Source organism: Haliotis rufescens, unplaced genomic scaffold (genome assembly GCF_023055435.1).
Source record: "Haliotis rufescens isolate VD_foot unplaced genomic scaffold, xgHalRufe1.0.p SCAF_7, whole genome shotgun sequence".
In the NCBI taxonomy this organism is placed as follows: Eukaryota; Metazoa; Mollusca; class Gastropoda; order Lepetellida; family Haliotidae; genus Haliotis; species Haliotis rufescens.
In genome coordinates this window covers 6,066,582-6,085,992 of record NW_025964361.1, presented here as the reverse complement: position 1 = coordinate 6,085,992, position 19,411 = coordinate 6,066,582, and the positions used below count along the sequence as shown (strand labels likewise).

Genomic DNA, 19,411 nt, shown 5'->3' with positions numbered 1-19,411 from the left:
CCACCTATTCACAGTGGGGAGTTTTGACTGGTGGCAGCGATAGTATAGAGAGCTCCACGAATGGGCTATCGCTGTGAGGTGCTTGATCATCACCTACATCTCAGAGTTATCCCCTTTACACTACCTAAACGTCTGAGTTATCTAGATACCTTACACTATCAATGCCTAAGAGTTATCTCCCTTAAACTACCTACATTTCTGAGTTATCTACCTTACACTACCATCACCTACATTTCGGAGTTATCTCCCTTACACTAGCTACAATTCTGAATTATCTCCCTACTACTATTACACCTACATTTCTGAATTATCCCCCTACCACTATTACCACCTACATTTCGGAGCTGTTCCTGTGACAAGATGATGATGGTGTTGTCAAGAAGTTCTGCGTCGTCCCTCGGCTGGCCGTACACTTCCCCCTCGGGACTAACATAACTGAACACAGAGAGGTACAGACTTTATTATTACCTACCATACAATCTAGCTTGACCAGTCAGTGTTTTCATACAATACAAGTTGTATGGCTTGCCAGTACAGACGTCGTGACGTCGGAAGTGATATGCTTGTCATGTCGCAACTGAACCTGTTTGCACTTGGAGTTACCATACTGAGAGTCTTTTGGTTGTCACAAAATCAATCTAATATCACAGAAAAAATATTTCACTGAAAAAAGATCTTTGTAACCATTGTAACTTTAGTCTCTGTGAAATCATTATGTTTTATAACCTGTACAAAAACACATACTTTGAAAAATAGGTTGACGTCACGAGAATAATTTATTACCTTTATAGGCGGGTTATACAAATTAGCATCAATTATGAAGGCCTTTTCATTGGGTTCGCCTAATAGGGGGTGGTCGCTTTATAGACTGCGTTATACGGTATTTCTTAATATCCACACAAAGATGTTTCTCCTCATTAACACTAAACATATTGTTTCTTTCATTTCCCAGCAATACACGTTTTTCATTTTTAATGACACAGGAACGTTTTTTCATACCAAGGCAGTAAAGTGATGGGAGGGTTGGTCTTGATGAGGCCGGCTTTCCGCAGCGCCATCTCAAGGTCGCCACCTGCGAGTCGCCACAAGTAGTAAACCTCCTCCATGCTTCTCTCCGACAAATGGTCGTCACATAAATCTACAGTATTCAGTCCAAAGGTCCATGATACATCATTTCTCATGTTGCATAAAAATAAGTTTGCTATCATCATATATAGAATGTCAAACTCAGAAATACATTGAACTGTCAACAGAGAATTAATGCTATGATCGTGATAGTAGCCCATGGTACAACATTTATTCACTTGGGACCAAGGCAGTAAAGTGATGGGAGGGTTGGTCTTGATGAGGCCGGCTTTCCGCAGCGCCATCTCAAGGTCGCCACCTGCGAGTCGCCACAAGTAGTAAACCTCCTCCATGCTTCTCTCCGACAAATGGTCGTCACATAAATCTACAGTATTCAGTCCAAAGGTCCATGATACATCATTTCTCATGTTGCATAAAAATAAGTTTGCTATCATCATATATAGAATGTCAAACTCAGAAATACATTGAACTGTCAACAGAGAATTAATGCTATGATCGTGATAGTAGCCCATGGTACAACATTTATTCACTTGGGACAGAGGAGCGGTGCGATAGTCTAGCGGTTAAAGCGTTTGCTCGTCACGCTGGAGACCCGGGTTCGATTCCCCACATGGGTATAATATGTGAAATCAATTTCTGGTGTCACCTGCGATGATTCTGTGTAATATTGCTAAAAGCGGCATAAAACCACACTCACTCACTCACTCACTCACTCACTAGGGACAGATAATTGATAATCCCTCATATTTTTCTAAAATTAATGAATCTTAGAATATAAAGCAGCAACACAGACCATTCATGTTACCATCCTCATTGAGCACGGGCAACTCCAGGTCTGCACATCGCAGGTTGGCAGTGAACAGAGAGTAGCCATTCTTGTACGGGATCTGTAGCCAAGACAACACAAGTCAAGCACCATACAACAACATTATACTGTGGCCTCTATATTTTATATTGACTTTAAAATTCATTTTCTTATCTTCAAAAGGGCCACCCTAATAACAGGCGATTCATCCTACATGCCACAAAATAATCCTATCAAGTGATATACTTTCAAAACGACATGAATGACAAAGCTGGGTGTTTGTTTAGAAAGGGAACCTAACCCTAATGATTGTCGAGGGTGATTGAGCGGAAAAAGGATCCCAAGAACTAAGAACGGTGTCAGTGATAACCTACCCTAACACAACTAACCCTACGGACTGATTTGTTTGTCAGTTTGTTTGTTTGTTTGTTTGTTGTTTAATGCAGCACTCAGCAATATTCCAGCTATATGACGGCGGTCTGTAAATAATTGAGTCTGGACCAGACAATCCAGTGACTGACATCATGAGCATCGATCCACACAATTGGGACACCATGGCATGCATCAACCAGGCCGCGAGTCTGACCACCCAATCCTGTTAGTCTCCTCTTACGACAAGCATAGTCGCTTTTTATGGCCAGCATGGGTTGCTGAGGACCTATTCTACCCTGGATCTTCATGGGTCCCTACGGATTCAGGAGGACTGCAACACCGGTAAAGCGAGAGCCACAACCAGCAGTCAGTTCAATGTAATATAACTGCACCCCTAAATTCATATGTGTCTTGGTCATTGATCTTGATCTATCAATATCTGTCTGTGTTATTGCCTGAAATGTGCCTCACACAAGTCTCAACTTGGTCATATTGCCATTGACCTTACTATTGGGGAAAATGTTTCCTAGGTCAGATATTTGCCATGAATATTCACCTCTTTCAAGCGTAAATCTCGTAGGAATGGATGCTTTCTTAAATCAGATGGACTTGGTCTGAAAGAGAAGCATGAAGTTACCTACATGCTGTTCACATCCACACAGAAAAGATAGATATAATTATATCTGATGCATCAAAGGTATCAGTAATAACATTTAGAGAAGCAAGTATGTAGGGCTGGGATCGGTAATTCAGGTACTTGGGTTGGGTGGATACTGAGAAGGACCCAGGTACCTACAGGACTACCCAGACCCATGGTTAATCATGTGATATGTAGTTTACAGTAAAAAAATCACTATATCTCCATGGTTACAGACAAGTTACTATTGTTTTCATTTCTTTCTGAGTATGCAGCGAGTGAGTGAGTGGGTATGGTTTTAGCAATATTCCAGCAATATCACGGTGGGGGACCGCAGAAATGAGCTTCACACATTGTACCCATCTGAGTATGCAGAGGTATTGAGGTAGCCTAGTTGTTAAAGCGTTCGGTCATCACACTGAAAACCTGGGTTCGATTCCCCAAATTGGTACATTGTGTGGTGTCCCTGCTTGGATATTGCTGGAATATTACTAAAAGTGACGTAAAACCATACTCACTCACTCACTCACTGAGTATGCACGCATTCACTTTTAGATGTTTCAATAAGGAATAGCTTCAGTCAACTTCAGTCTATAAATGAACAGATCCTTTTATATGTGTATCCAAATATTTCATGCAAAGGCTCCAGTAAAAAATTCCCAATTTGACATTTTGTACGCAACTCTTGAGACTTACTGCAATACCAAGGTAGGGTCAGGCAATACGGGCTCGGGTACCAAGGTAGTAAATATGAACTCATCCCATCCCTACAAGCATGACAAGACAAAACTACTTATCAAACAATAAAAAGATTAGTTTCAGGTATTGAGGAATTCTCACCGTTTGGATGGCAACAGTGTCAAACACAGACGAAGAAAGTCTAAACCATCCTTGGAAAGTTCCTGAAAATAGAAACAAATACATAACTTATCTATCAACTGTTACGATTTGTATATACTATACATCCTTGATTAATGCCTGTCCTGATGGCTGTCTTATAGAGCTGGGACGGGTAACTCGGGTACTCGGGTCGGGTGGGTCCTGAGTAGGACCCGGGTACCCACAGGACTACCAGGACCCGTGGTTAGTCATGTGATATATTGTTTAATGACAAAAACTCAGAATAGCTCAGTGGTTACACTACAAGTCGCTAATGTTCGCATTTTTATCTGACAATGCACACATTCCTTTTGACTTGTATATATTTGAGAAAAGATAAATCTTCAGTCAACTTCATTGAACGCGTGATCTAATTAGTTTAGCTAAGGCTGCAGTAAAACAATTACCAATCTGACATTTTGTTCCCTACTCTTGAGACTTGCAGTGGGTACCCGCGTAGGGTCGGGTAATAGAAGGTCGGGTACCCGGGTAGTAAATTTGGACTCGTCCAAGCCCTACTGTCTTAGATATACACAGGGCTACTGAGAGCATGTGAGTTGGGCTCAAAGCTGCTTTATAAGCAGTATTCAGTTCTATCACTGCCAACCTGTGAAGATCCAACGTAGAATGGGTCTTCAGCAACCAATGCTTGCCGTAAAAGGCGACTATGGTTGTCATAAGAGGCGACTAATAGGATCGGGTGGTCAGGCTCGCTGACTTGGTTGATGCATGTCATCGATTCCAATTGCATGGATCGATGTTCATGATATTAATCACTGGATTGTCTGGTCCAGACTCGATTATTTACAGACTGCCATCATATAGCTGGAATATTGCTGACAAACAAACAAACTTTCGCTGCTTCTCAGCATCATGTGTGTGGACAGCCGAATAAGATGCAGGTTTTAAACATTGACTACTTTGGTGATACCCATGAGCACATAGTTGGTGCAGACAAACCAAGGATCTAATTAGGGTGAATCTTTCAATCCCGCAATTGAAGGATTCTGCCATGCTTAATGGAAGCAACTCTGGACAGGGATTACACAGAATAACATATCGGTAATAATGTAGTTCAACCCCTGATCTATTGTCTGAAGAAATGGGTGTATATGCTCAGTACTCACATGGAGTTTTTTCTCTATGCCCTGGTCCTGTGCTATCACATCTAGAGGGTCCATGTCTGGAAAACGCCATGTTGACAGGACATCATGGATGTATAATACAACTTACACAGTAATGTTTCAAGAACACGCAAGCATTGACATAAAACATTCTGGGCTACAGAAACTCAAAAACTTATAATATTGTGAAGTTTAATGATACATCTTTCTCATTGGATGATAGGGTGGTCACATGACTATGAGACTAACATTCATAATTGTGTGAACAGTACATTTCGACGGTCACATGATTTTTTTTATGAGACTGTCATTTAGGCGTAAACACTGTCAGACGACTTCCACATTCTTGGGAAAACCCATGGAAATTTCCTAGCATCAATAGATTCATGATATTTGTTAATAATCATTTGGACACTTTCGTTTTTTCCTCAGGGATTTTGCATACTTTGGAAAAGATCACATGTTCAGTGACAAGGCATTTGAAATCTCTCCCATCACATTGTTCATGTTGAACAAAATCAGTTAATTTTCATAATGCTTTCAGTCATGATGTAGCATCTTACTCAACTTCTTTGGATAACATGTATTTCCAGTGTATGTTGGTAATAATTCAGTACGTTGACATGAGGTACTCAATGTACTCACTGGAATCTAGAAGCCTTAACACCTTCTGAAAAATGTGTTCCACTGGTAAGTTTTCCCACAACTCTTTTCCCTGAAAGATGAATAATGATTTATCTCATCAAAAGATTAAATTGAAAGTAGCAAACAGGGTATTGGGTAAATAAAAACAAGGCAATGTTTCTTGGGAATCAGTGAGTCACTTTATATCCTGTGAACCAGTCACTTTTCTTGCCAATAAATCCTCGATATTTTTCAATCTGATTCGATTGGTGCGTCACAGGTATCAAATCACAATAACCCCCTCTAATTGAAACAGTTGATTTGACTGACGTCTTATCTGAGGCAGTGTTTATACAGTTGGGTAGATTGGAATGGAGTTACACTGGAGTGGAGAAGTCTGTTATGTACACTCCAGTGTAACTACACCCCAACCTACTCAACTGTATAAACACTGCCTCCTACCAGTATATATACTTGTTAACCATACTCTGTACCTCACTTGCTTGATAACGGTTTTAGAGCCTACACCGAAACGTCACTTCTAATTGTAATCCATATATCTTATCCTTACTCAGTACTCCAACTCTCTAAATGGCTCTCAAAGAAGCTATTATAAGGATGAAGCCCCCCCTACCGTGAAGGCCTCCATGAGGATAATGCCGAGTGACCATGTGTCCACCTTGAAGCAGGACAGCGGCTGGACACTCGTCTCACAGGTGTCGTCCGTCTCTGTGGGGCCTCCACACAGTGTCTCCGGGGCCATGTATTTGAGCTGACTGAACGGCAGAAGGATGGAAACAGTATTACAGAATCAATCGATTTGAATGAAATAATACTTTGAATATGAACAAACTGCCCTTCACCGACTTGATTATCTTCCAACTTCTAAATGCCTATCATAGACTTGATTATCTTCCAACTTCTAAATGCCTATCATAGACTTGATTATCTTCCAACTTCTAAATGCCTATCACAGACTTGATTATCTTCCAACTTCTAAATGCCTATCATAGACTTGATTATCTTCCACCTTCTAAATGCCTATCATAGACTTGATTATCTTCCAACTTCTAAATGCCTATCACAGACCTGATTATCTTCCAACTTCTAAATGCCTATCATAGACTTGATTATCTTCCAACTTCTAAATGCCTATCATAGACTTGATTATCTTCCAACTTCTAAATGCCTATCATAGACTTGATTATCTTCCAACTTCTAAATGCCTATCATAGACTTGATTATCTTCCAACTTCTAAATGCCTATCACAGACCTGATTATCTTCCAACTTCTAAATGCCTATCATAGACTTGATTATCTTCCAACTTCTAAATGCCTATCACAGATTTGGTCCCTTAAGCAACTTTCATCCATCCCTAAACAGTTAAACCTATTGAAATGGCTGATGAAGGCCCGATCTCTCACCCGATGGGGAATGACACGGATGTGCTGGCATCTGTCATGTAGTACATTCCATATTCTGACAGCTTCACCTTCCCCTGAAAGAGGGACACACAATATTAACGGCTAAATGATGATTAGAATAAAGAAAATATTAAAAAATTACTGATTCTTCCTTTTTTGATAACTGAAGTTACTCCTATCAGTACTTTCTGTGAATGCAGAATAATTATGAAATAAGATCACATTTGTTAATAATCATAATCAATCATAATTAAGAAAGCAACAAAGGTGGATCCAGGATTTTGAAAAAGAATATTCACCCATGTTACTCAGTGAACAAAAAGAACTGAAAGGAAAATGGAGACTGTGCGCCCCTTCTGAGTGAGTGAGTGAGTATGATTTTACGCCGCTTTTAGCAATATTCCAGCAATATCACGGCGGGGGACACCAGAAATGGGCTTTACACATTGTACCCATGTCGGGAATCGAACCTGGGTCTTCTGTGTGACGAGCGAACGCTTTAACCAATAGGCTACCCGACCGCCCCTCGCCCCTTCTGAAATTGCTGTGAATAATAATGAACAACAACAGATAATTTATATTTGATTAGGTTCTCCCTCAAGGCCTTATCAATAAATTTATCAATGACATGTTGTTAGGTAACTGTGATCTATGACTGCTACTGACTTGAGAGGTAAAGAGGATGTTGTGTAGAGCAAGGTTGCGGTGTGTCACACCTCGACCGTTCAGATACTCCAACCCTTGTAGAATTTCAAATATCAGTGGCGAAAGGGTGGCTTCACTGAAAAAAAACATCATTTAGTAATGCAGAGATATTTTTTTTAAATAAAACAACTAGATCATACTAAACAAAAATATTATTATAAATACCTCCGTCCCCACCCCCTGTGATAAAATACTACAAGTAAACCCAACTTTAAAAAAAATATAAAAACATGGTCATAGATATCCTTGTCAAATCTTTATGAAATATGTTTGCACTGACTAAAGGGTTGCATGCAATATTGTGTAATATGACAAATATAAGCTTAAATAGCAATCAAATTTTACACATCAACTCTTCATTTAATGATGCAATAAACATGGAAATTCTTATATCAGTAGAAAATGTAATTGTCAAAAAAAAGATAAGAAGTAATAAAAATATCAATCAATTTTCGATCACGAACATCAATACTACTTAATTTCGTTTATCCGATATACTCGTTAATCCGATATAATCACAAGCAACCAACTCTGTCGGATAAACGGGAATTAGCAGAATTAAAGACATAGTTCTTCTTACATATATTTCTTTTCATTTTTAATGCATTGGTACCTTACCTGGAAAATTTCCCAGTTTGGAACACTTTGGCCAAATTTTCTGTGTAGTGTTCTGATACCACAATCAGTCTCTCTGGAACAGGGACATGTGGTCAATATAAATTCTAGTGCTGTAACACTACAGGGGTACAGTATTGTATCCCGATACACATCCCATGATACAATACTTCAATTTACAACCCCTGTACCGCAATACATACCTTACATTACAAGTGATATTTGTGTAAAAACAATAAAAATGATAATAGGAAGTGTTCAATAACCAGCTAACACAAATTGTTTCATATTTCCTGGTTGGCTCAATCTCATCAGATCTAAGTTCTCGCTGCTGCTAAAAAAGATCTGAGGACATCCCATTACGGGTCACATCAGAACGACATTTCGCGAACTTTGACCAACCACTGAAATGACAAACGTCAGCCAATTAGAAAGCAGCTTTCTCGAGCTTTACGGTACTTGTTCAACCTGGCGACTTCCATTTCAGAATACGCTTGAAAAATATGTTGGCACAGTTCTCGATTAAAATTTTGAAAACTGAACAAACAAACATTCCGGAATGTCTAATATATGGTTGAAATTGTATGACAGTACTTCCCATGTACTGTGCAATGCCTCCTCCGTTCAAATGTTTGACCCACGGAAGCGAGAGATAAACGATAATTTTGACGGAATCAGTCATACGGGCCATAACTGTTGTTTGGAATACCCCGTGTTAACGTTTTCAAGGTTGCATGATGAAAAAACACATTCCGAATGTCACTTTCATGATCTGGTAAGCGACGCTTTGATTGGTTGGATGAAAGGTCATTCTGACGTGAACCGTAATGGGATGTCCTCAGATCTTTGTTTAGCGATAGCGAGAACTTAGACAGATGTATCGTCCCAGCCCTAAAATTTACCCACTTACCGGTATCTCAAATTCAAGACAAAAAGACACAAAGCAATCTCGAAAAATGGACTCGGTCCCAACTGTGATTTTACCATGGAATTTCTTACCTTTAGTTCGAAGTTGCCATTTGACACATTAACAGTTTTGAAAAGCGCAGAAATGCACCTCACATAGTGGTGAGCACTTCTCCTTGTTACATGTATATCCAGCATCTTTCCTCACACATGTAACACTACTGTAAACCGTAGTGGTGTAACGATACATCGAACTATCGATTGATTGCGATTGCTTGTCTCACGATAGTACACTATCGATTGCAACTTGAAACAATCGATACTATTGGCGATAGTTTGTCTAACTATCGATAGTTTCGATAGTTAATTTGTTTGGTTCCTTGATATGTTGATAGTTTGTATAGTCAAATACTAGTCATTCAATCACATTCATTCACATTGGTGCTAAAACACTGCAGTAACCTAAGACTTTACCAGTTACATGAAGTGAAATTTTGTATTAAATGTTTTTGAGAGGTCAATTTGAACTTGTTTTCTTTTCATTTCTTGTTTTCTTTACAATTAGTATCAGAAAGTTATAATTATTTTGATGGTGTCAGTCAAAATGCTGAAATATATGCTGCAAAAGCCTGCTATAATTGCAAGTGAAAACTATCGCAATAGTATCGCAATAGTAGGGCCACTATCACAATAGTATCGCAATAGTTGTTTTAACTATCGCAATATCATCGCAATAGTCAAAAATGCCTCAATAGTCACCCTTAGTAAACCGTACTGTGCAATTTGAACAAACTAAAGGAATCAAAGTAGCATGACACTACTCCCAATATTCAAGTAGTGAAAAATAAAGCTTGAGGTTAGAGTGACACTGTTGTTTTTGTCCATTTGATGGACTGTCACTGAGGAGTGAGGATACAAATTTCAAAGCGCTTGCTACCTTGTCTAACCTAGTTACATACACAGAAGCAAGTGACTATAAATGCAAACAGACATCAGTAACTGACTTTTTCCATAAGAAACATATTCAACTTCTTGTAACTACTGTACGATGATCATGTGCCACTCACTTTTTTCCTGACTTCTGATACACAAAATAAGGTAGATGTACGCCTTTTGTTAATCCTAAATGTATATTTAATTCCACTGTACATGATTTGTCACAATTCCCATTGATGATTGCCAGCGAAATACACTTCAATTTGTCACCCCATACCCATGTTGTGTTCGTATTGTCCTGTAAATGCAATCGTACATGCGATTGATCTTACTACTGTTACTTGATCAGGTCTGGACTTCCATGCCTTGTTATCTCAAATGTTCTTATATATCAGTGTTACAACACAGTCCCACTAAGTTTGAGGATTCAACTGTAAATAGGAATATTACCGTATTCGACGTAATAAGTGCTCCGTTTCTAATAACCACCCATGATGATATTTGCTAATATATTGGCTAGTGAACTATCCCAATTAGCACCCTTTCAGATTGATCAATGTACGCAAGACTTATTTATTTGTGTATAATACGCACTTGTGTGTTGTATGCACCCTTAATTATGGGCAATTAAATTCTAAAAAATATATCTATTGTGTATAATACGCACAGATTCTTCTTTTAAATCATTTCAGGCTGTCAGCATAAACCACTAAATTTACAATCTTTCAACTCTGTTTTTTATCTCACCAAAATTATATTCTAATAAGAGCCCCCTATTTCTAATTTTGAGAGCACCCTAGGTGCTTATTATGCTTATTAATTGTTTTGTCTAGTCAAGTGACTATGGTTTTGTGTTGCTAGCAATAGTCAAGGAATATCATGACAGAAACACTAAGAATATTGCAGTAGGCTTCAGCATTGTACAATGTGGAAAATAGAACCAACAAGTAAATGTTCCAAACACTAGGCTACCCTATCTTACCCTCATTACATAGATCTATATCGCATAGCTCCCCATAGTTAACTGGACAAGACGACATATTTTGATATTTTTAGCCTTGTCATGATGTAAAGACATGTATATATGTACTAACAACAAGAAATTCAATATCCACCTACCATTTTTGGTTTTAACTATATCCAGATACTTGCAAACAGCAGGATGCTCAAATGTTTTTAGGTACTGGAAGCGTCCAAGGACTTTTATGGAGTTTGGTGTGAGCGGCAGGCCATTGGCACCACATTTGTCATTTGGATGACTTGCCGCAAAGAATGTTGAAACTCCAAATTCGGCTTCACCTAACCTACTCATGGTTGTACTATGTTATGAAACTCTTGTGGATCCTGGTACAACCTGCAATCAAAGTAAAAAGAACCATCTCAATACTTTTACTGCACTTGTAACTGCCTAAAAACTAAAATGTGTGCAAAAACCTGTAGCCTTAATATTGATATTTTCAGCATTTGTTGTCATTTAAGAATCTAAACATATTTTCTTGAGATATAACGTGTAAACTTTTATTGAAAGACGTACAACAATTAGGTATTGACAGTTAGGTCTACTATGGATTCTGAACAAGAAAAATAGCAATGGTAAACTGAACCTCTGAAGTGTTTGACAACAACTACCTGTCTTTGAAATACACAAAAACATGAATGACCTAAGCGTACAATGACCGGCATCAGCTGACTCTGACATGAGCTGATGCACAATAGGAGAGATAAAATAATATTTAACAAATCACCTCCAGCGATGTGTAACAAATGACATACTTGGACAAAAACACTGTGACATTCTACGATAGTAAACAAACACAATTGAAATATCTTACACGAATAAACTTGCTCAAATGCACACATTTCAAGGTAGACAAAAAAATTCACACCCCTTTCCCGGAACTCAGTTATCTCCCTTGAATACCTCTTTTGCGGAAAAGCTTAACAAAGTTTTACTTCCTGTTGAAACACAAGGAAAGAACGCACGTTGGCAGTTTAGGTTGTGTACAGCTGTTTCATGAGACTTCTTTTATTGAAGTAATGTGAAATTTATTTGTAATCATGGGTTATCAAATATAATCAAGAAACTAATAGTGCTCTGACATGTCGTGTAGTGTCTGAGATGACATGATATTGCATAGTTGACCAAGTAATATTTAGCTGTCATCTACACCGTACGCCGAACATATGACGAAATAAATAATGACGCACGAAAATAACTGTCACTGTCACACCGAAATGAAATTCCGAATACTTTGTTCGGAACTGAAGTTTTTAAACTTCCTTGCATTTGCCAATAGTCGATAGCCTTGAAGTTCAGTCACAGTCTATTTGTTTAACAAATAGGGTACAGGCTAAAACCACCTCAGCGAAACGTCACCGATTTCATCTGGCGAAAACGGCTACTGCAGTTCAAGCGAATATGACACCTTATGTTTATAATAGAGATTAAAAACTTTTATGTGGTAGTATTTAGGTTTGTAGATGTTCTCTAGCGCCTGTTCCTATACCAAAAATATAGGGCAATCAATTGCTCTTAGATAACAGCTAAATCACTCGTAACTGTACTTGTAACAACACTATTAATTAATATCATCTTATACATTTCAGAGTACAATAACACTCATTAATTGTATCAATGTTAATTAATAACACTTTACCTCAACTCGCAGATTTATTATAGATTTCTTAATAGATTTTTTTAATACCTATTGTAAATACTTATACAATATCTTCATCTTACAAACCTAAAGCTGATTCCGAAATGCTTTATACCTAAATAACTACCTTGACACAAAGCCAATGTGTCCACTGGTCTCATTCATCACATGATACTGTTTTCTCACATTTTCATAATTATTTGTGTTTGCATGTTAACCTGTGAGTTTTATTTCATTTATAGCTTGTTATTAAAAACCGAGGTAAGATATATATGGTGCCACTTTTGCTTTGGGTGAGGTTCCATTTTCGCCTGTCAGTGCCGTTTTCACTCCGTGACATTTTGCTGAGATACCGTTTTAGCTATAGACCAACACTTAACTCATCATTCATCTTACAATAGTTTGGTTTCTTAAAATAATTAAAACAAACATATTTTCAGAGGTCCTTGACCTACCATGTCACTATGATATGCAGAGTTTGTCCATCCATTAAAGATTAGGCCTGTCAACATGGTCAAAATACATTTCTTGTTTAAAATGATCAGTACAAGGATTGCCCCCACCCGAAATTTGTTTTTTATATTTCTAAGAACTGTTAACATGGTTAAGAATGACTGTTTCAAAGGAATATTATTTTTTGCGCACACCAAGTCCTTTTTGGTCTCCTGTCCCTCGAACATGCTTTTGTGCCACAGGCAGCATGGCCAAAAGACGAGGTGGTTCATTTGTTTTTACATAGCAGCTGATTACAGGTGTATTTTGTTGTTTTGTCTATGCATTTGTAACCTACTGGAGAAATAACATGAAAATAGATATCCTCTTTTTTTACCCAGTATGTTTTGACACAAGTCCAGGGAAACAAGTAATTATTAACTCGACATAAGTGAAATAAGTGGAATTAAAATATGACTCTGAATTTGATTTAAATATGGACGTTCCAAGGTAGAAATAAGGTGTAATCCCACATAAATTTTTTATCGGCTTTTTCAGGATGGCCTCGTCTTTGTCTCCTGAAGTTATTCAGCGAATGAAAGTTCGAAGTGATCAAGCTGAGACTATCCTGACACAGTTGCGGAATCAGATCAACCTCCTCAAGGCAGCAGCAGGTAGAAGTCATTGAGATGATGGGGGATATAACTAGATTGGAATGTTTTACAATTTTGACAGTGATAGTATGAACAAAAAACATGTTTGTGTCCAACAATCAACAATGATAACCGAATAATATGTCACCGACTGAGGATCCCTAAATTTTGATGTACACATAGCACATTTTTTCACTCAAATTTTGTTTACAGGAAGTAAAAACTCCGTTTGTTCTTAGTTGAAGGAACCAACTTTCATACATATATTACCATACTTCATAACCCATGAAGATCCAGGCTAGAATAGGTCTTCAGCAAACCATGCTTGCCGCAACAGGCAAGTATGCTTGTTGTAAGAGGCAACTAACGGGATCATTTTGTCAGGCTCACTGACATGGTTAATGCATGTCAATGTATCCCAATTGTGTTGATCAGTGCTCAAGATTTTGATCACTCGATTGTCTGGTCCAGACTCGATTATTAACAGACCGCCATCATATGGCTGGAATATTGCTGAGTGCAGCGTAAAACAGCAAACAAACTGACAAACAAACATACTTCATATAAATATGTATGACATAACTATTTTCATTCTGCATAGTTAGTAGCTGGAATATATTTTGGCTAGTCCAATTATAAGTTAACAACTGTCTATGGACAGCTCTGTACATGATAATATCTATGTTACAGTGTCCCAGTCCTGCAAAGGAGAGGAAGATGTCTTGAGACAACAAAACGAGAAGTTGAGAAATGAAATAAATCAGATCAAGACCCAGCTTGTCATGGCAGAAATAAGAAATGGAGGTTTGTTATGTTAATGATTAATAACTATCTTCATCAACATAAACATAACTATATTTTCTGTTCGATGACCATTTTGTGGTAATGTTGTATGAAGTGATTGAAGAAACTTGTAATATTTGCGTGTAAAAATACTCCTAACATTACAGTGAGACAAGTTGCCCTCCCCCCAAAGAGAGCAATGTCAACAAATGCAGGAGAGGGTAGTGCTGCCCCACCCCAAGCAGCTAGCCCCGCCCCTGAAGCAGCAGCTGCCCCTGCCCCAGCAAAGGTGAAGAAGGGTGACAAACAAGAGAAAAAGAAACCAGAAAAGAAAGAAGGTGGGTCCACTCTAAAAGCATCACGAAATACGATAGTGAAATTAACATCATGAGCATCGATCCACACAATTGGGATACAGTGACATGCATCAACCAAGTCAGCGACCCTGACCACCTGACCCGACAAGCAGAGTTGCCTTTTACGGCAAGCATGGGTTGCTGAAGACCTGTTCTAACCAGGATCTTCACAGGTCCATTATGGTAATGCTTTTTTTTTTTTAAATTTGCTCCCCGATGTTGAAACTGTAGGAAATAGATTATCTAATACATTATTTCTGTCTGATGTTCAATGAAAACAAGGTTCTCATAATGTTAGATATAGGGAAGGATACATGAATATATTTCACTGGGATATTGGTGACCACTCTGTATGATATGAAATTATTGAGAGGGATACTGATTACTGGCATGATTTAAACTGTTACACAACTTAAAACAGAAACAAAGGGAATGCTATATAACACACTTATTATTGGTAATGATGCTGAAAATGAGTCAGTTCCAAAGCAATATTAAATGCTATTTGTATGATATGTTCTTGCTGTGATGAGTAACATTCAGTCCCAGCCTGGACACTGGAAAAGCAAAGGTCGAGTAGGACATATGCATGTATTGATATGGGATAGAAATATTTAGAATACCATTTTCCACAGTCTTGCAGTAATTGTGGGCACACCTTGCTTGATTATTACATCACAAACCCAGGGGCGGTGGGGTAGCCAAGTGGTTAAAGCATTCGCAAAAGACTTGGGTTAGATCCCCCACACGGGTACAATGTGTGAAGCCCATTTCTGGTGTCCCCTGCCATGATATTGCTGGAATATTGCTAAAAGTGGCATAAAACCAAACTCACTCAACTCACATCAAGTTTTCCCAATGGTATTCCTCGTACTGTCAAAGAATTTTCCTGATTAAATAATAACCTGGCAGTGTACCATCCAGTTTGTCCTTTGCATGCCTGTCCTGTGTTGTATATTTTTGGCATTTGAGTGAGTGCAAAGTGGGCGTTCTTTAAAATATAATCAAGTCTGGACCAGACAAACCAGTGATCAAAAGCATGAGCAACAATCAACGTCATTGGGGTATGATGACTGCTGTCATTGAGACACACCATCCTTGTACGGCATCTCTGTCCATACTGTCACCTGTATGACAAGCGTAGGTTACTGGGGAGAGTTGAAATGATTCTCAGTGACCTCTGTGCAGGTAAGGAGTCCCAGCAGTGACTTGCCATGAATGTTAGAATGACGACCTGCTGTGTCTTCTGTGCAGGTGAGGCAAAGGGGAAGAAGGGGAAGGGAGCAGCTGAAGCGGAGCCTGACAAGATGGATGTCTCCAGACTGGACCTGAGAGTTGGCAAGATCCTGTCTGCCCAGAAGCACCCCGACGCAGACTCCCTGTACGTGGAGGATGTGGATGTAGGCGAGGGGAAGACACGGACTGTGGTGTCTGGCCTCGTCAAACATATACCATTAGAACAGGTACTTAAACTTTTCTATCAGAAGCCTTATTTAGTATAGTTGGGATGGCATCAGCTTTTCAGAAGGTCCTCCCGCTTTTCTCTCTAATGCACCTCAACTTTGCAGAGTTGCATTACTCAACTGTGCCAGGATCCAGTGATTATGATCCACCATGGCATAAACAAAAATCAATCTTGTTGAAGTTGGATCTTAGTACTCGCTACTGCTAAACAAAGATCTGAGGACATCCCTTCATATGTCACGTCAGAACAACCTTTCACAAGCTTTGAACAACCAATGAAACGACTAACAGGAAATCAACATTAGCCAGCAAAGCTTTATTGTACTAGTTTCAAACTGGCGACATCCATTCCAGAGAAGGCTTTGAAATAATTGGACAAGTTCTCAATTCAAAATTTGAAAACTGAACAAAAAGAAAATTCTGGAATGTCTAATAGATGGCAAAGATTGTATGGCAGTACTTTCAACGGGCGATGGAAAGTCAAAGTTTCAAATGTTTATCCCACTGAAGCAAGAGTTAGACGATGATTTTGATGGAATCAGTTCTAACTGTCAATCAGAATACTCTGAGGTTGCATGATTAGACAAAATAATTTCAACTGTCACTTTCACAATCTAGTAAGCGACGCTCTGATTGGTCAGATGAAAGGTCATTCTGACGTGACCTGTAATGAAATGTCCTCAGATCTTTATTTAGTGGTAGCGAGAACTAAATTATGATTTTAATTGGTAAGCATATGTTCCTGACCTAATCTAGCCCAGGACCCATTAGGGGTCACATCAGAACGACCTGACATCCGACCAATCTGAGCGTCGCTTGCTAGATCATGACAGTTACAGTAGGAATGTGATTTTTAATTATGCAACCTCGAAAACTTTAACATGGGGTATTCCGAACGATAGTTACGGGCTTAACGACTGAATCCACACAATCTAGACCATCTGTTTGCCATTCCAGAATGTTCTTTTGTTCAGGTTTCAAATTTGTCAAAATATGTTTTGAAGCGTAGTTGCCAATTTGAAATTAGTGCCGTAAAGCACAAGAAAGCTGCCTTCTGATTGGCTAATGTCGACTTGTCAGTTATTCAATTGGTCGTTCAAAGTTCGCGCACGGTCGGTGTGACGTGACCCGTAATGGGATGTCCTCATATCTTTGTTTAGTGGTACATTCAGTGGAACTAAGATCTGATTTTAATGAGATTGACCAATTTGGTAACTACAGCTCATATCAAAATTGCTAATCAACGTTTTACATTCTTCTTTCCTTCATTCCACAGATGCAGAATCGTATTGCTGTGTTTATGTGCAATCTGAAGCCGGCCAAGATGCGGGGTGTCCTGTCTGAAGGGATGATCATGTGTGCTAGTGCCCCGGACAAGGTCGAGATCCTGGTGCCACCCCCAGGAGTACAGCCAGGGGACAGGGTCACCTTCGATGGCTACCCTGGTGAGCAATAGTTGATATTCTTCTGATTGGGGTTACAATAACGTTATCGATGATAAACTAATCCGATAATCCCACCACAAAGTCAAGAGCTTGCCGTTCAGTTCTAGTCTAAATCTAGATTAGTGTCTCGTGTGAAAACTGCAGTTTTCTCTTGTCAGTCAACATCCCGAATTATCGGTTGTGTATGGTATTTCAGTCATGAAGTCTGTCAGGTGGAGTGGAGAGGAGAGGAGTCTCTCCATAATAATTAATACCACCTGTTGTGGGGTAGGCCCAGAACACTCCTGCTTCTCCTAGAGACATTCATCTGGTGGTACAGGATAACATCAGTGTTGGCCAACATGCCCAAAGCAATTTTAATTTTTGGAGTAGAGACCATCTTAAATCCAACAGTTAACCATAAACCTTGTCAATGTATCATCCAAACACCACTCGCATGGAGGAAGGTGCTATGCTTTCAGACTTTCTGGTGTTCTAACAATTAAGCATTTTTTGATGATTACCATATTAGTATGATTCAGAATATCATATTCATTGACTGCATGCCAACATGCATATTGTTGGAGAATATTGAAGAAATAGATTGGTTTCTCTGGATGTCACGAACAACTTTCAGGTGTCCCGGATACCCAGCTGAATCCAAAGAAGAAGATCTGGGAGACGTTGAAACCGGACATCCGCACTGACAACAACAAAGTGGCCAACTATAAGGGGGCACCATTTAAAGTCGAAGGCAAAGGAATCGTCAAGGCTCCAACGCTAGCTGATGCGCAAATATCTTAAATGGTATTCGTGATTAGAAGTTGCAGAACATGAAGTGGGTTCAATTGTACAGAGATTGACAAGACAGGGAGCCTATTATAAACAGAGCTGTTCACACTGTTCCCAATTGTAAATAAAATAACAAATTATATTTGAGTTGTTTGAATTCTGTTTAATTGTTAAATCCTCAGCTTTTATCAGTAATATCCATGATGTTGAGTCCTGCCTGTCAGGACGTGCTCACAACCAAAAAATATTAGATAATATTTTAAACTTTTCAGTAATATGTATGCAATGTCATATTTGGCATATATATACTCTTTGAAAGAAGTTAAGAACTCCTGATTCGTTCATATTACTATTGTTAATGTCATGGCGTTATTTACAGTTTCTCTATTGCACTATACTTTTGGCTTCCTGTCATGAAATTCTGAACCAGTTGTGTTTGTGCACCTCTTTGATGTGGGAGGAAAGCCCAAAGTTATGCAAGTCTTGGACGTTGGCCACTTTGATGAAACCCACTGCCACAGATGCTGACAAACCAGTGATTGTAACCATTGATTTCGAACCTACGATCATAGGATCATAACATGGCTAAGGGACATTACTCTGGAAGGAGAATTGTTATGCCATAGTTCAATGGGCCACCAGTGCCGCCAGCTGCTGAATGCAATAATACACAACACTTGCTTGATCGCAACCATTAGGATGCGGTCTTCATAATCTACAGTAACCACTTCAACC

The 19,411-nt window shown here is 38.9% G+C and overlaps 2 protein-coding genes across 2 annotated transcripts in view; one reads left to right on the top strand and one right to left on the bottom strand.

Annotated features, from left to right (window-relative positions):
• The window catches only part of LOC124149638 (TBC domain-containing protein kinase-like protein), a 57,998-nt gene extending 45,971 nt beyond the window's left edge, over positions 1–12,027 (bottom strand). Inside the window, exons 1-13 of the mRNA XM_048387632.1 lie at positions 11,948–12,027; positions 11,235–11,469; positions 8,277–8,349; positions 7,620–7,734; positions 6,954–7,027; positions 6,162–6,303; positions 5,549–5,618; positions 4,907–4,962; positions 3,741–3,802; positions 2,820–2,877; positions 1,880–1,973; positions 1,312–1,450; positions 336–435 (exon numbers count right to left, since the gene is read on the bottom strand). Of these exons, the coding sequence (XP_048243589.1) occupies positions 336–435; positions 1,312–1,450; positions 1,880–1,973; positions 2,820–2,877; positions 3,741–3,802; positions 4,907–4,962; positions 5,549–5,618; positions 6,162–6,303; positions 6,954–7,027; positions 7,620–7,734; positions 8,277–8,349; positions 11,235–11,427 (1,176 nt within the window). The 5' untranslated portion in view covers positions 11,428–11,469; positions 11,948–12,027. The remainder of the gene's footprint in view (positions 1–335; positions 436–1,311; positions 1,451–1,879; positions 1,974–2,819; positions 2,878–3,740; positions 3,803–4,906; positions 4,963–5,548; positions 5,619–6,161; positions 6,304–6,953; positions 7,028–7,619; positions 7,735–8,276; positions 8,350–11,234; positions 11,470–11,947) is intronic.
• Positions 12,028–12,034: 7 nt separating this feature from the next.
• On the top strand, positions 12,035–18,818 carry LOC124149637 (aminoacyl tRNA synthase complex-interacting multifunctional protein 1-like). Its single transcript, XM_046521364.2, has 7 exons — positions 12,035–12,149; positions 13,763–13,878; positions 14,548–14,661; positions 14,808–14,978; positions 16,251–16,459; positions 17,737–17,905; positions 18,522–18,818. Exons 1-7 carry the CDS (start codon positions 12,130–12,132, stop codon positions 18,686–18,688), a joined length of 966 nt encoding a protein of 321 aa, XP_046377320.2. The 5' UTR covers positions 12,035–12,129; the 3' UTR covers positions 18,689–18,818.
• The last annotated feature ends 593 nt before the right edge of the window (positions 18,819–19,411 follow it).